We start from the raw sequence: 18,894 nt of genomic DNA, 5'->3' as shown, positions 1-18,894 counted from the left end.
CTACGCCGTACCCTACGCCGTACCCTACGCCGTACGCCGTACCCTACACCGTACCCTACGCCGTACCCTACGCCGTACACTGTACCCTACACCGTACCCTACGCCGTACACTACGCTGTACCCTACGCCGTACGCCGTACCCTACGCCGTACCCTACGCCGTACCCTACGCCGTACGCCGTACCCTACACCGTACCCTACGCCGTACCCTACGCCGTACCCTATGCCGTACACTGTACCCTACGCCGTACGCCGTACCCTACACCGTACCCTACGCCGTACCCTACGCCGTACCCTACGCGTCGATTTAACGCGGAACCATAAATCAGAACATAAACCATGCAGTGACGTAGCAGCTACATTTAGGGGTAGTGCTGAAAGTAGGAGTAGTGGGAGTATTGGGACTGGCCCCTGGGAAGATTACAAGGGCCTAAAATCTGTGGCTTCTTTTTTATGGGTAGTGATAGTGAGGGAGGGCTAGTGGTAGAAAGCAGGGCTAGTGGTAACGAGGGAGGGCTAGTGGTAGTGAGGGAGGGCTAGTGAGAGTGAGGGAGGGCTAGTGGTAGAAAGTAGGGGGTGTTGGGACTGGCCCTTTGTCTCTCTCTGGTTCCACCTCAGGTTTGGGCTTGCCACCTTTCAGGGTCAGTACAGTGGTGTGGGCCGCCCCGGGTATGAAACGGTGGTAAAAGTTAACCGTACCGAGGAACTAGGGCTGGGTGATATGGACCAAAAGTCATATCTCCATATTTTCTAGCTGAATTTTGATACTCGATATATATCCATATTTTTTCTGTGACATAATTAGGGTTTCCCCCAAAGCATTATAGCATAGCATCTCTGTTAGCATCTCTGTTAGCTTCTCTGTTTGCATCTCTGTTTGCATCTCTGTTAGCATCTCTGTTAGCATCTCTGTTAGCATCTCTGTTAGCATCTCTGTTAGCATCTCTGTTAGCATCTCTGTTAGCATCTATATTAGCATCTCTGTTAGCATCTCCGTTAGCATCTCTGTTAGCTTCTCTGTTAGCATCTCCGTTAGCATCTCTGTTAGCTTCTCTGTTAGCATCTCTGTTAGCATATCCGTTAGCATCTCTGTTAGCTTCTCTGTTAGCATCTCTGTTAGCTTCTCTGTTAGCATCTCTGTTAGCTTCTCTGTTAGCATCTCTGTTAGCTTCTTTGTTAGCATCTCTGTTAGCATCGCTGTTAGCATCTCTGTTAGCATCACTGTTAGCTTCTCTGTTAGCATCTCTGTTAGCATCTCTGTTAGCATCTCTGTTAGCTTCTTTGTTAGCATCTCTGTTAGCATCGCTGTTAGCATCTCTGTTAGCATCTCTGTTAGCATCTCTGTTAGCATCTCCGTTAGCTTAATTTCTTAAAAAAACAGTCAGTTTTAATACAAAGCCTCGTGCCAAATGTCACACAGGTTCCTTTATTAACAGAGGTCTGCACAATATCAACATGTATAAAACTAATGAAATAAAAATAAACTGCCTGCATATATAGAATAAAAATGCTTCTTGAATAAAATAAAACAAATATCTATTTCCTGCATAACAATTAAATTAAAATACACTGTAATTAATACAATGTAGACAGTAACAGGCAGACTTTTCCACTGAGGTTGACAGTTGTGCAAATAACAAAACATTTGTGACAATCTCAAATAAAACATTCAAGTCAATTTGTCACAAAATAAGCTATATCAAAATCATTAAAAAAAAAAGTTTAAATAATCGATATAAACGATATTGTCTCGTACCATATCGCGTTTGAAAATATATCGATATATATTAAAATCTGGATATATCGCCCAGCCCTACGAGGAACTCGGTGCTTTCACCGTGGGCGGGCGGGGGGAAGCGGTAACGGCCTCCAGCCTGGACGGTAGAGGGACCAGCCCGTCCTCAGAGGGACCAGCCCGTCCTCAGTGACCCGGGGCCCCAGAGAGTTCCACAGAGGGACCAGCCGTCCTCAGTGACCCGGGGCCCCAGAGAGTTCGGAGAGGCCGAACTGGCCCAACTTTCACAAAATTGACTTTTTTCACAAAATTTTGACTTTTTTTCTCGACATTTCGACTTTTTTCACAAAATTTTGACTTTTTTTCTCTCGACATTTTGACTTTTTTCACAAAATTTTGACTTTTTTCTCGACATTTCGACACTGTCAGATTTTTCTACTTATTTCAAGTGAAAATCTACTTGAAACTGGTGAAAATGGTCAAATAACAAGTTATTTTTCTGGTAATGACTCTTGTTTTAAGTGTCATGAGATTTTTTGACTAAAAATGAGACATTTCAACTAGAAATAAGACAAATATTCTTGTTGAGATTTAGAGTTTTTACAGGGTAATCAGTTCTGCTTCTGCTTTTTCAGTCAGATTGTAAAATGTGTTTCTTCCTTGTTTCCTACAAAGGTAAATATAAGCTAAACATCATGATAATAAAGTGAAACTAAGTAATTTTCTGTATTTAGGAGAGAAACATCATGATAATAAAGTGAAACTAAGTAATTTTCTGTATTTAGGAGAGAAACATCATGATAATAAAGTGAAACTAAGTAATTTTCTGTATTTAGGAGAGAAACATCATGACTGAAATAAAGTGAAACTAAGTAATTTTCTGTATTTAGGAGAGAAACATCATGATAATAAAGTGAAACTAAGTAATTTTCTGTATTTAGGAGAGAAACATCATGATAATAAAGTGAAACTAAGTAATTTTCTGTATTTAGGAGAGAAACATCATGATAATAAAGTTAAACTAAGTAATTTTCTGTATTTAGGAGAGAAACATCATGATAATAAAGTGAAACTAAGTAATTTTCTGTATTTAGGAGAGAAACATCATGATAATAAAGTTAAACTAAGTAATTTTCTGTATTTAGGAGCTAAACATCATGATAATAAAGTGAAACTAAGTAATTTTCTGTATTTAGGAGAGAAACATCATGATAATAAAGTGAAACTAAGTAATTTTCTGTATTTAGGAGAGAAACATCATGACTGAAATAAAGTGAAACTAAGTAATTTTCTGTATTTAGGAGAGAAACATCATGATAATAAAGTGAAACTAAGTAATTTTCTGTATTTAGGAGAGAAACATCATGATAATAAAGTGAAACTAAGTAATTTTCTGTATTTAGGAGAGAAACATCATGATAATAAAGTGAAACTAAGTAATTTTCTGTATTTAGGAGAGAAACATCATGATAATAAAGTTAATTTAAGTAATTTTCTGTATTTAGGAGAGAAACATCATGACTGGAGCCGAGAACGACGATGACGTCCCGTTGGGAGAAAGAAAAACCGTTACCGACTTCTGCTATTTACTGGATAAAAGCAAGCAGCTGTTCAACGGGCTCAGGTGGGTTTACGTTTATGGATGGATGGATGGATGGATGGATGGATGGATGGATGGATGGAAGGAAGGAAGGAAGGAAGGAAGGAAGGAAGGAAGGAAGGAAGGAAGGAAGGAAGGAAGGAAGGAAGGAAGGAAGGAAGGAAGGAAGGAAGGAAGGAAGGAAGGAAGGAAGGAAGGAAGGAAGGAAGGAAGGAAGGAAGGAAGGAAGGAAGGAAGGAGAGATCTTTTACTGTTTTCTTGTGTTTTTCTGCAGAGATCTTCCTCAGTACAGACACAAACAATGGCAGTTTTGTTTTATTGTTGTCCTGTTTTTCTTGTTGTTTTCTGCAGAGATCTTCCTCAGGTTTTATTGTTTTCTTGTTTTCTTGTTGTTTTCTGCAGAGATCTTCCTCAGGTTTTATTGTTTTCTTGTTTTCTTGTTGTTTCTGCAGAGATCTTCCTCAGGTTTTATTGTTTTCTTGTTTTCTTGTTGTTTCTGCAGAGATCTTCCTCAGGTTTTATTGTTTTCTTGTTTTCTTGTTGTTTTCTGCAGAGATCTTCCTCAGGTTTTATTGTTTTCTTGTTTTCTTTGTTGTTTCTGCAGAGATCTTCCTCAGGTTTTATTGTTTTCTTGTTTTCTTGTTGTTTCTGCAGAGATCTTCCTCAGGTTTTATTGTTTTCTTGTTTTCTTGTTGTTTTCTGCAGAGATCTTCCTCAGGTTTTATTGTTTTCTTGTTTTCTTGTTGTTTCTGCAGAGATCTTCCTCAGGTTTTATTGTTTTCTTGTTTTCTTGTTTTCTTGTTGTTTCTGCAGAGATCTTCCTCAGGTTTTTATTGTTTTCTTGTTTTCTTGTTGTTTCCTGCAGCAGAGATCTTCCTCAGGTTTTATTGTTCTTCTTGTTTTCTTGTTGTTTTCTGCAGAGATCTTCCTCAGGTTTTATTGTTTTCTTGTTTTCTTGTTGTTTTTCTGCAGAGATCTTCCTCAGGTTTTATTGTTTTCTTGTTTTCTTGTGTTTTTCTGCAGAGATCTTCCTCAGGTTTTATTGTTTTCTTGTTGTTTCTGCAGAGATCTTCCTCAGTACGGACACAAACAGATGGCAGTCGTACTTCGGGAGGACGTTTGACGTTTACACCAAACTGTGGAAGTTCCAGCAGCAACACAGGTTACTTTATATATTTATATATAAATATAGTATATAAAATATAACTCGTCTTACCAGGAATATTTGTCTTATTTCTAGTTAAAATGTCTCTTTTTTAGGTCAAAAAATCTCATTACCCTTAAAAACAAGACTCATTACCAGAAAAACAACATATTTTTTCCATTAGCAGATTTTTTCTACTTATTTTTAAGTGAAAATCTACTGGAAACAGGTGAAAATTGTTTTTTTTTTTCCAACATTTCAACTTTTTTTCACAAAATTTTGACTCTTTTACAAAATTTCTACTTTTTTCTCGACATTTCGATTTTTTTTCACAAAATTTTGACTTTTGCTAGAGTCTTTTTTAATTGGAAGGAGATGTTTTTGACTAAAAATTTGACATTTTTAACTAGAAATAAGACCAATATTCTTTTTTTTTTTTTTTTTTTTTTTTTTCTTCCTCCTTGTCTGCACACATATTAATGATTGATACCATGACGGTAGAAACCAAAAGCATATATAAGTGCATTATTACTATAAATAATAGTAACAGAACACAAACACAAACAGAACACGAAACCGGCACGGAGCCAACCAAAACAACAACAGCAATCGACCTAAATCTGGAGATCTGATCGCAGTCTGAGCTAAGCTAGGCTAGGGTAGGCTAAGCTACCGCTACCTAACCCCAAAAAACTACAGAGCAAGCATGCAGGTGAACAAGCCATTGTGTATGTCTACGTGTGTGTGTGTGTGTGTGTGTGTGTGTATGTATATGATCATGCATGTGCTGTGTGTGTGTGTGTGTGTGTGTGTGTGTGTGTGTGTGTGTGTGTGTGTGTGTGTGTGTGTGTGTGTGTGTGTGTGTGTGTGTGTGTGTGTGTGTGTGTGTGTAATAAACCAAACAAAGCTCCACCTGAAGTGTATCTATAGTGGGGGAGGGGGGGGAGCAACCCCGCCACCCGCGAGACCAGAGGCCGACACGGAAGAGCCCGGAACCCAGGCCATCGGCAACCCCACAGAGAAGAACCTGGAACCCAGGCCACCAGCAACCCCACAGAGAAGAACCTGGAACCCAGGCCACCAGCAACCCCACAGAGGGGAGAAGTAGGAGGGAGGCAACCCACCGCCTGCGAGGACCCCCCCCCCCCCGGCGGCGGGCCGAGGGGGCCCGCGGGCGGGGCCCCCACGGCGCGGGAAGAAGCAGCCAGGGATCCCGCGGCGGCGGACCGCGACCCAGACAATCCCCGGCCACTCGGTCCGGGCCGGACACGCGGCCAGGAGGCCCTCACCCTTCAGGCCAACGACCCCCACCCGGCAGGGGGCTAGCCTGCCCGGAGAGACAGAGCCGCCCCGGGCCGCCGACGCGGGCAGGCGCACCCGTCCCCCACGAAGTGGCCCTCCAAGACCAGAGGGGCGCCCCGCCACAGAGGCAGCGAGGGGGACCGGAGACGGGCCCGGAGAGAGGGAACCCCCCAACAAGGCGACACCCGCGCAGGCCCGACAACGGAGGGCCCCAGACCCAGGCATCCCATTCATTCATCCATTCAACTATCCGATATCTATACTAATAATAATACTAATAATACTAATAATAATAATAATAATAATAATAATAATAATAATAATAATAATAATAATAACCATCTTTGTATAATATAATAATGATAAATTATTAAGTTTTGATGTCCTGCCAATGGAGGCTCAAATCCTCCATGGCAGGACACTTCCATACCGCATTCTCACCGACACAGACACACAATCACGCACCGTTTCCCCCGCCCCGGGGGGGTCCAGCACCGCCAGAAGGCACCCCAGGCTGCACGGCGGGGCCCCGCCAGGCCCGGGTAACCCGACCCACCCGTCCCAGGCCCAGGCCGGTTGCAGTGTCTATTTTGCTGTTAAAACCGTGAGGCGGGGAGTGCCGGGCCACGCGGGACAGTGCCCCCCACGACCCGGACCCCCCGCCCTTCGCCTATGTGCGTATGAATCGTGTAGGGGGGGGAAGAAGGGGGAGCGGAGGCCGAAGCCAGGAGGCAGGACCAGCAAAGCCGGCCCTGATAAGACACCCGCGCCCCCCCACCGGCCATCCAGTAGACGGGGGCCGGCCCTCAGAGCCGGGCTAGGGCCCCACCGTACTTCCACGGGCGCCGCCGGAGCCCCCAGACGGAGGGGGAAACGGTCCAACATCCTCCCATTCAATGAATAAGACCAATATTCTTGTTAAGATTTAGAGTTTGTGTATATATATTTTCCTTCCTCCTTCAAAAGTTCTCCCAGTCGTTGAGTTTCTTCACAACTTTTGTAACTGTGGTGTTTTTCTAATATTGATCGACTTCTAACTATCGTGTTTTATTGATATTGTAATAGTGTTTGTAACATTTGTTTCTGATATTTGTCGACAGGCAAGTTCTGGATTCTCGGTACGGATTGAAGAGGTGGCAGATCGGAGAAGTCGCTTCCAAGATCGGACAGCTTTACTACCACTATTAGTAAATATCTGTTATTAATATCTACTATTTATATCTGTTATTAATATCTATGAGTCAATATCTATTATTAATATATATTATTAATATCTATTACTAATATCTGTTATTAATATCTACTATTAATATCTATTATCTATTACTAATATATATTATTAATATCTATGAGTAAATATCTGTTACTAATATCTATTATTGATATATAATATTAATATCTATTAGTAAATGTATATTACTAATATCTATTTTTAATATCTATTAGTCAATATCTTTTTACGTAGACATGGACTTTCTTTCTTTCTTTCTTTCTTTCTTTCTTTCTTTCTTTCTTTCTTTCTTTCTTTCTTTCTTTCTTTCTTTCTTTCTTTCTTTCTTTCTTTCTTTCTTTCTTTCTTTCTTTCTTTCTTTCTTTCTTTCTTTCTTTCTTTCTTTCTTTCTTTCTTTCTTTCTTTCTTTCTTTCTTTCTTTCTTACATAGATATAGACATTTATATAGATATAAATGTCTACGTATAAAAGTCTACGTATAAAAGTCTACGTATAAAAGTCTACGTATAAATGTCTACGTATTAAAGTCTACGTATAAATGTCTACGTATAAATGTCTACGTATAAATGTCTACGTATAAGTGTCTACGTATAAAAGTCTACGTATAAAAGTCTACGTATAAATGTCTACGTATAAAAGTCTACGTATAAATGTCTACGTATAAATGTCTACGTATAAATGTCTACGTATAAATGTCTACGTATAAACGTCTACGTAAAAATGTCTACGTATAAATGTCTACGTATAAATGTCTACGTATAAATGTCTACGTATAAAAGTCTACGTATAAATGTCTACGTATAAAAGTCTACGTATAAAAGTCTACGTATAAATGTCTACGTATAAATGTCTACGTATAAAAGTCTACGTATAAATGTCTACGTATAAATGTCTACGTATAAAAGTCTACGTATAAAAGTCTACGTATAAAAGTCTACGTATAAAAGTCTACGTATAAATGTCTACGTATAAATGTCTACGTATAAAAGTCTACGTATAAAAGTCTACGTATAAATGTCTACGTATAAATGTCTACGTATAAATGTCTACGTATAAAAGTCTACGTATAAATGTCTACGTATAAATGTCTACGTATAAATGTCTACGTATAAAAGTCTACGTATAAAAGTCTACGTATAAATGTTTACGTATAAATGTCTACGTATAAAAGTCTACGTATAAATGTCTACGTATAAAAGTCTACGTATAAAAGTCTACGTATAAAAGTCTACGTATAAATGTCTACGTATAAACGTCTACGTATAAATGTCTACGTATAAGTGTCTACGTATAAGTGTCTACGTATAAATGTCTACGTATAAATGTCTACGTATAAATGTCTACGTATAAATGTCTACGTATAAACGTCTACGTAAAAACGTCTACGTATAAATGTCTACGTATAAATGTCTACGTATAAATGTCTACGTATAAAAGTCTACGTATAAATGTCTACGTATAAAAGTCTACGTATAAAAGTCTACGTATAAATGTCTACGTATAAATGTCTACGTATAAAAGTCTACGTATTAATGTCTACGTATAAATGTCTACGTATAAAAGTCTACGTATAAAAGTCTACGTATAAAAGTCTACGTATAAATGTCTACGTATAAAAGTCTACGTATAAAAGTCTACGTATAAATGTCTACGTATAAAAGTCTACGTATAAAAGTCTACGTATAAATGTCTACGTATAAAAGTCTACGTATAAATGTCTACGTATAAATGTCTAGGTATAAATGTCTATGTCTACGTATAAATGTCTAGGTATAAATGTCTATGTCTACGTATAAATGTCTACGTATAAAAGTCTACGTATAAATGTCTACGTATAAAAGTTTACGTATAAATGTCTAGGTATAAATGTCTATGTCTACGTAAAAATGTCTACGTATAAATGTCTACGTATAAATGTCTACGTATAAATGTCTACGTATAAAAGTCTACGTATAAATGTCTACGTATAAAAGTCTACGTATAAAAGTCTACGTATAAATGTCTACGTATAAATGTCTACGTATAAAAGTCTACGTATTAATGTCTACGTATAAATGTCTACGTATAAAAGTCTACGTATAAAAGTCTACGTATAAAAGTCTACGTATAAATGTCTACGTATAAAAGTCTACGTATAAAAGTCTACGTATAAATGTCTACGTATAAATGTCTACGTATAAATGTCTACGTATAAAAGTCTACGTATAAATGTCTACGTATAAAAGTCTACGTATAAAAGTCTACGTATAAAAGTCTAGGTATAAATGTCTACGTATAAATGTCTACGTATAAAAGTCTACGTATAAAAGTCTACGTATAAAAGTCTACGTATAAATGTCTACGTATAAAAGTCTACGTATAAATGTCTACGTATAAATGTCTAGGTATAAATGTCTATGTCTACGTATAAATGTCTACGTATAAAAGTCTACGTATAAATGTCTACGTATAAAAGTTTACGTATAAATGTCTAGGTATAAATGTCTATGTCTACGTATAAATGTCTACGTATAAAAGTCTACGTATAAAAGTCTACGTATAAATGTCTACGTATAAATGTCTACGTATAAATGTCTACGTATAAAAGTTTACGTATAAATGTCTACGTATAAATGTCTACGTATAAATGTCCACGTATAAAAGTCTACGTATAAATGTCTACGTTTAAGTGTCTACGTATAAACGTCTACGTATAAATGTCTACGTTTAAGTGTCTACGTATAAACGTCTACGTATAAATGTCTACGTATAAAAGTCTACGTATAGATGTCTACGTATAAATGTCTACGTATAAATGTCTACGTATAAAAGTCTACGTATAAATGTCTACGTATAAAAGTCTACGTATAAATGTCTATATCTACGTATAAAAGTCTACGTATAAACGTCTACGTATAAATGTCTACGTATAAATGTCTACGTATAAAAGTCTACGTATAAATGTCTACGTATAAAAGTCTACGTATAAATGTCTATATCTACGTATAAAAGTCTACGTATAAATGTCTACGTATAAATGTCTACGTATAAATGTCTATATCTACGTATAAAAGTCTACGTATAAATGTCTACGTATAAATATCTACGTATAAAAGTCTACGTATAAATGTCTACGTATAAATGTCTACGTATAAAAGTCTACGTATAAATGTCTATATCTACGTATAAAAGTCTACGTATAAACGTCTACGTATAAATGTCTACGTATAAATGTCTATATCTACGTATAAAAGTCTACGTATAAATGTCTACGTATAGATGTCTACGTATAAACGTCTACGTATAAATGTCTACGTATAAAAGTCTACGTATAAATGTCTACGTATAAATGTCTACGTATAGATGTCTACGTATAAACGTCTACGTATAAATGTCTACGTATAAAAGTCTACGTATGAATGTCTACGTATAAAAGTCTACGTATAAAAGTCTACGTATAAAAGTCTACGTATAAAAGTCTACGTATAAAAGTCTACGTATAAATGTCTACGTATAAAAGTCTACGTATAGATGTCTACGTATAAATGTCTACGTATAAATATCTACGTATAAATGTCTACGTATAAAAGTCTACGTATAAAAGTCTACGTATAAAAGTCTACGTATAAACGTCTACGTATAAAAGTCTATGTATAAATGTCTACGTATAAATGTCTACGTGTGAATGTCTACGTATAAAAGTCTACGTATAAATGTCTACCTATAAAAGTCTACGTATAAACGTCTACGTATAAAAGTCTACGTATAAAAGTCTACGTATAAAAGTCTACGTATAAAAGTCTACGTTTAAACGTCTACGTATAAACGTCTACGTATAAACGTCTACGTATAAAAGTCTACGTATAAATGTCTACGTATAAAAGTCTACGTATAAATGTCTACGTATAAATGTCTACGTATAAATGTCTACGTATAAAAGTCTACGTATAAATGTCTACGTATAAAAGTACGTATAAAAGTCTACGTATAAAAGTCTACGTATAAAAGTCTACGTATAAATGTATAAAAGTCTACGTATAAAAGTCTACGTATAAATGTCTACGTTTAAGTGTCTACGTATAAACGTCTACGTATAAATGTCTACGTATAAATGTCTACGTATAAAAGTCTACGTATAAATGTCTACGTATAAATGTCTACGTATAAATGTCTACGTATAAAAGTCTACGTATAAATGTTTACGTATAAATGTCTACGTATAAATGTCTACGTATAAAAGTCTACGTATAAAAGTCTACGTATAGATGTCTACGTATAAATGTCTACGTATAAATATCTACGTATAAATGTCTACGTATAAAAGTCTACGTATAAAAGTCTACGTATAAAAGTCTACGTATAAACGTCTACGTATAAAAGTCTATGTATAAATGTCTACGTATGAATGTCTACGTGTGAATGTCTACGTATAAAAGTCTACGTATAAATGTCTACCTATAAAAGTCTACGTATAAACGTCTACGTATAAAAGTCTACGTATAAAAGTCTACGTATAAAAGTCTACGTATAAAAGTCTACGTTTAAACGTCTACGTATAAACGTCTACGTATAAACGTCTACGTATAAAAGTCTACGTATAAATGTCTACGTATAAAAGTCTACGTATAAAAGTCTACGTATAAAAGTCTACGTATAAAAGTCTACGTATAAATGTATAAAAGTCTACGTATAAACGTCTATGTATAAATGTCTACGTTTAAGTGTCTACGTATAAACGTCTACGTATAAATGTCTACGTATAAATGTCTACGTATAAAAGTCTACGTATAAATGTCTACGTATAAATGTCTACGTATAAATGTCTACGTATAAAAGTCTACGTATAAATGTTTACGTATAAATGTCTACGTATAAAAGTCTACGTATAAATGTCTACGTATAAAAGTCTACGTATAAAAGTCTACGTATAAAAGTCTACGTATAAATGTCTACGTATAAACGTCTACGTATAAACGTCTACGTATAAGTGTCTACGTATAAGTGTCTACGTATAAATGTCTACGTATAAATGTCTACGTATAAATGTCTACGTATAAATGTCTACGTATAAATGTCTACGTATAAATGTCTACGTATAAACGTCTACGTAAAAACGTCTACGTATAAATGTCTACGTATAAATGTCTACGTATAAATGTCTACGTATAAAAGTCTACGTATAAATGTCTACGTATAAATGTCTACGTATAAAAGTCTACGTATAAAAGTCTACGTATAAATGTTTACGTATAAATGTCTACGTATAAAAGTCTACGTATAAATGTCTACGTATAAAAGTCTACGTATAAAAGTCTACGTATAAAAGTCTACGTATAAATGTCTACGTATAAACGTCTACGTATAAATGTCTACGTATAAGTGTCTACGTATAAGTGTCTACGTATAAATGTCTACGTATAAATGTCTACGTATAAATGTCTACGTATAAATGTCTACGTATAAACGTCTACGTAAAAACGTCTACGTATAAATGTCTACGTATAAATGTCTACGTATAAATGTCTACGTATAAAAGTCTACGTATAAATGTCTACGTATAAAAGTCTACGTATAAAAGTCTACGTATAAATGTCTACGTATAAATGTCTACGTATAAAAGTCTACGTATTAATGTCTACGTATAAATGTCTACGTATAAAAGTCTACGTATAAAAGTCTACGTATAAAAGTCTACGTATAAATGTCTACGTATAAAAGTCTACGTATAAAAGTCTACGTATAAATGTCTACGTATAAAAGTCTACGTATAAAAGTCTACGTATAAAAGTCTACGTATAAATGTCTACGTATAAAAGTCTACGTATAAATGTCTACGTATAAATGTCTAGGTATAAATGTCTATGTCTACGTATAAATGTCTAGGTATAAATGTCTATGTCTACGTATAAATGTCTACGTATAAAAGTCTACGTATAAATGTCTACGTATAAAAGTTTACGTATAAATGTCTAGGTATAAATGTCTATGTCTACGTAAAAATGTCTACGTATAAATGTCTACGTATAAATGTCTACGTATAAATGTCTACGTATAAAAGTCTACGTATAAATGTCTACGTATAAAAGTCTACGTATAAAAGTCTACGTATAAATGTCTACGTATAAATGTCTACGTATAAAAGTCTACGTATTAATGTCTACGTATAAATGTCTACGTATAAAAGTCTACGTATAAAAGTCTACGTATAAAAGTCTACGTATAAATGTCTACGTATAAAAGTCTACGTATAAAAGTCTACGTATAAATGTCTACGTATAAATGTCTACGTATAAATGTCTACGTATAAAAGTCTACGTATAAATGTCTACGTATAAAAGTCTACGTATAAAAGTCTACGTATAAAAGTCTAGGTATAAATGTCTACGTATAAATGTCTACGTATAAAAGTCTACGTATAAAAGTCTACGTATAAAAGTCTACGTATAAATGTCTACGTATAAAAGTCTACGTATAAATGTCTACGTATAAATGTCTAGGTATAAATGTCTATGTCTACGTATAAATGTCTACGTATAAAAGTCTACGTATAAATGTCTACGTATAAAAGTTTACGTATAAATGTCTAGGTATAAATGTCTATGTCTACGTATAAATGTCTACGTATAAAAGTCTACGTATAAAAGTCTACGTATAAATGTCTACGTATAAATGTCTACGTATAAATGTCTACGTATAAAAGTTTACGTATAAATGTCTACGTATAAATGTCTACGTATAAATGTCCACGTATAAAAGTCTACGTATAAATGTCTACGTTTAAGTGTCTACGTATAAACGTCTACGTATAAATGTCTACGTTTAAGTGTCTACGTATAAACGTCTACGTATAAATGTCTACGTATAAAAGTCTACGTATAGATGTCTACGTATAAATGTCTACGTATAAATGTCTACGTATAAAAGTCTACGTATAAATGTCTACGTATAAAAGTCTACGTATAAATGTCTATATCTACGTATAAAAGTCTACGTATAAACGTCTACGTATAAATGTCTACGTATAAATGTCTACGTATAAAAGTCTACGTATAAATGTCTACGTATAAAAGTCTACGTATAAATGTCTATATCTACGTATAAAAGTCTACGTATAAATGTCTACGTATAAATGTCTACGTATAAATGTCTATATCTACGTATAAAAGTCTACGTATAAATGTCTACGTATAAATATCTACGTATAAAAGTCTACGTATAAATGTCTACGTATAAATGTCTACGTATAAAAGTCTACGTATAAATGTCTATATCTACGTATAAAAGTCTACGTATAAACGTCTACGTATAAATGTCTACGTATAAATGTCTATATCTACGTATAAAAGTCTACGTATAAATGTCTACGTATAGATGTCTACGTATAAACGTCTACGTATAAATGTCTACGTATAAAAGTCTACGTATAAATGTCTACGTATAAATGTCTACGTATAGATGTCTACGTATAAACGTCTACGTATAAATGTCTACGTATAAAAGTCTACGTATGAATGTCTACGTATAAAAGTCTACGTATAAAAGTCTACGTATAAAAGTCTACGTATAAAAGTCTACGTATAAAAGTCTACGTATAAATGTCTACGTATAAAAGTCTACGTATAGATGTCTACGTATAAATGTCTACGTATAAATATCTACGTATAAATGTCTACGTATAAAAGTCTACGTATAAAAGTCTACGTATAAAAGTCTACGTATAAACGTCTACGTATAAAAGTCTATGTATAAATGTCTACGTATAAATGTCTACGTGTGAATGTCTACGTATAAAAGTCTACGTATAAATGTCTACCTATAAAAGTCTACGTATAAACGTCTACGTATAAAAGTCTACGTATAAAAGTCTACGTATAAAAGTCTACGTATAAAAGTCTACGTTTAAACGTCTACGTATAAACGTCTACGTATAAACGTCTACGTATAAAAGTCTACGTATAAATGTCTACGTATAAAAGTCTACGTATAAATGTCTACGTATAAATGTCTACGTATAAATGTCTACGTATAAAAGTCTACGTATAAATGTCTACGTATAAAAGTACGTATAAAAGTCTACGTATAAAAGTCTACGTATAAAAGTCTACGTATAAATGTATAAAAGTCTACGTATAAAAGTCTACGTATAAATGTCTACGTTTAAGTGTCTACGTATAAACGTCTACGTATAAATGTCTACGTATAAATGTCTACGTATAAAAGTCTACGTATAAATGTCTACGTATAAATGTCTACGTATAAATGTCTACGTATAAAAGTCTACGTATAAATGTTTACGTATAAATGTCTACGTATAAATGTCTACGTATAAAAGTCTACGTATAAAAGTCTACGTATAGATGTCTACGTATAAATGTCTACGTATAAATATCTACGTATAAATGTCTACGTATAAAAGTCTACGTATAAAAGTCTACGTATAAAAGTCTACGTATAAACGTCTACGTATAAAAGTCTATGTATAAATGTCTACGTATGAATGTCTACGTGTGAATGTCTACGTATAAAAGTCTACGTATAAATGTCTACCTATAAAAGTCTACGTATAAACGTCTACGTATAAAAGTCTACGTATAAAAGTCTACGTATAAAAGTCTACGTATAAAAGTCTACGTTTAAACGTCTACGTATAAACGTCTACGTATAAACGTCTACGTATAAAAGTCTACGTATAAATGTCTACGTATAAAAGTCTACGTATAAAAGTCTACGTATAAAAGTCTACGTATAAAAGTCTACGTATAAATGTATAAAAGTCTACGTATAAAAGTCTACGTATAAATGTCTACGTTTAAGTGTCTACGTATAAACGTCTACGTATAAATGTCTACGTATAAATGTCTACGTATAAAAGTCTACGTATAAATGTCTACGTATAAATGTCTACGTATAAATGTCTACGTATAAAAGTCTACGTATAAATGTTTACGTATAAATGTCTACGTATAAAAGTCTACGTATAAATGTCTACGTATAAAAGTCTACGTATAAAAGTCTACGTATAAAAGTCTACGTATAAATGTCTACGTATAAACGTCTACGTATAAACGTCTACGTATAAGTGTCTACGTATAAGTGTCTACGTATAAATGTCTACGTATAAATGTCTACGTATAAATGTCTACGTATAAATGTCTACGTATAAATGTCTACGTATAAATGTCTACGTATAAACGTCTACGTAAAAACGTCTACGTATAAATGTCTACGTATAAATGTCTACGTATAAATGTCTACGTATAAAAGTCTACGTATAAATGTCTACGTATAAAAGTCTACGTATAAAAGTCTACGTATAAATGTCTACGTATAAATGTCTACGTATAAAAGTCTACGTATTAATGTCTACGTATAAATGTCTACGTATAAAAGTCTACGTATAAAAGTCTACGTATAAAAGTCTACGTATAAATGTCTACGTATAAATGTCTACGTATAAATGTCTACGTATAAAAGTCTACGTATAAATGTCTACGTATAAAAGTCTACGTATAAAAGTCTACGTATAAAAGTCTAGGTATAAATGTCTACGTATAAATGTCTACGTATAAAAGTCTACGTATAAAAGTCTAGGTATAAATGTCTACGTATAAATGTCTACGTATAAAAGTCTACGTATAAATGTCTACGTATAAAAGTCTACGTATAAATGTCTACGTATAAATGTCTACGTATAAATGTCTACGTATAAAAGTCTACGTATAAAAGTCTACGTATAAATGTCTACGTATAAAAGTCTACGTATAAATGTCTACGTATAAATGTCTAGGTATAAATGTCTATGTCTACGTATAAATGTCTACGTATAAAAGTCTACGTATAAATGTCTACGTATAAAAGTTTACGTATAAATGTCTAGGTATAAATGTCTATGTCTACGTAAAAATGTCTACGTATAAATGTCTACGTATAAATGTCTACGTATAAAAGTCTACGTATAAAAGTCTACGTATAAATGTCTACGTATAAAAGTCTACGTATAAATGTCTACGTATAAAAGTCTACGTATAAAAGTCTACGTATAAATGTCTACGTATAAATGTCTACGTATAAAAGTCTACGTATTAATGTCTACGTATAAATGTCTACGTATAAAAGTCTACGTATAAAAGTCTACGTATAAAAGTCTACGTATAAATGTCTACGTATAAAAGTCTACGTATAAAAGTCTACGTATAAATGTCTACGTATAAATGTCTACGTATAAAAGTCTACGTATAAATGTCTACGTATAAAAGTCTACGTATAAAAGTCTACGTATAAAAGTCTAGGTATAAATGTCTACGTATAAATGTCTACGTATAAAAGTCTACGTATAAAAGTCTACGTATAAAAGTCTACGTATAAATGTCTACGTATAAAAGTCTACGTATAAATGTCTACGTATAAATGTCTAGGTATAAATGTCTATGTCTACGTATAAATGTCTACGTATAAAAGTCTACGTATAAATGTCTACGTATAAAAGTTTACGTATAAATGTCTACGTATAAATGTCTAGGTATAAATGTCTATGTCTACGTATAAATGTCTACGTATAAAAGTCTACGTATAAATGTCTACGTATAAATGTCTACGTATAAATGTCTACGTATAAAAGTTTACGTATAAATGTCTACGTATAAATGTCTACGTATAAATGTCCACGTATAAAAGTCTACGTATAAATGTCTACGTTTAAGTGTCTACGTATAAACGTCTACGTATAAATGTCTACGTTTAAGTGTCTACGTATAAACGTCTACGTATAAAAGTCTACGTATAAAAGTCTACGTATAAAAGTCTACGTATAAAAGTCTACGTATAAATGTCTACGTATAAAAGTCTACGTATAGATGTCTACGTATAAATGTCTATATCTACGTATAAAAGTCTACGTATAAACGTCTACGTATAAATGTCTACGTATAAATGTCTATATCTACGTATAAAAGTCTACGTATAAATGTCTACGTATAGATGTCTACGTATAAACGTCTACGTATAAACGTCTACGTATAAATGTCTACGTATAAAAGTCTACGTATAAATGTCTACGTATAAATGTCTACGTATAGATGTCTACGTATAAACGTCTACGTATAAATGTCTACGTATAAAAGTCTACGTATGAATGTCTACGTATAAAAGTCTACGTATAAAAGTCTACGTATAAAAGTCTACGTATAAAAGTCTACGTATAAAAGTCTACGTATAGATGTCTACGTATAAATGTCTACGTATAAATATCTACGTATAAATGTCTACGTATAAAAGTCTACGTATAAAAGTCTACGTATAAAAGTCTACGTATAAACGTCTACGTATAAAAGTCTATGTATAAATGTCTACGTATAAATGTCTACGTGTGAATGTCTACGTATAAAAGTCTACGTATAAATGTCTACCTATAAAAGTCTACGTATAAAAGTCTACGTATAAACGTCTACGTATAAAAGTCTACGTATAAAAGTCTACGTATAAAAGTCTACGTATAAAAGTCTACGTTTAAACGTCTACGTATAAACGTCTACGTATAAAAGTCTACGTATAAATGTCTACGTATAAAAGTCTACGTATAAATGTCTACGTATAAATGTCTACGTATAAAAGTCTACGTATAAAAGTCTACGTATAAAAGTCTACGTATAAAAGTCTACGTATAAAAGTCTACGTATAAAAGTCTACGTATAAATGTCTACGTATAAAAGTCTACGTATAAAAGTCTACGTATAAATGTCTACGTATAAATGTCTACGTATAAATGTTTACGTATAAAAGTCTACGTATAAATGTCTACGTATAAAAGTCTACGTATAAAAGTCTACGTATAAAAGTCTACGTATAAAAGTCTACGTATAAATGTATAAAAGTCTACGTATAAAAGTCTACGTATAAATGTCTACG

General features: G+C 33.9%; 1 protein-coding gene across 1 annotated transcript in view; it reads left to right on the top strand.

The window, feature by feature from the left end:
- scai (suppressor of cancer cell invasion) overlaps positions 1–18,894 on the top strand; it is a 72,404-nt gene that overhangs the window by 14,856 nt on the left and 38,654 nt on the right. The window contains 4 exon segments of the mRNA XM_061733223.1: positions 3,240–3,358; positions 4,400–4,427; positions 4,429–4,496; positions 6,881–6,967. Of these exon segments, the coding sequence (XP_061589207.1) occupies positions 3,252–3,358; positions 4,400–4,427; positions 4,429–4,496; positions 6,881–6,967 (290 nt within the window). The 5' untranslated portion in view covers positions 3,240–3,251.

The sequence above is a fragment of the Cololabis saira genome, chromosome 11 (genome assembly GCF_033807715.1).
Source record: "Cololabis saira isolate AMF1-May2022 chromosome 11, fColSai1.1, whole genome shotgun sequence".
NCBI lineage: Eukaryota > Metazoa > Chordata > Actinopteri > Beloniformes > Belonidae > Cololabis > Cololabis saira.
The sequence above is the reverse complement of the archived record's forward strand: the minus strand, read 5'-3'. Positions and strand labels throughout refer to the sequence as shown.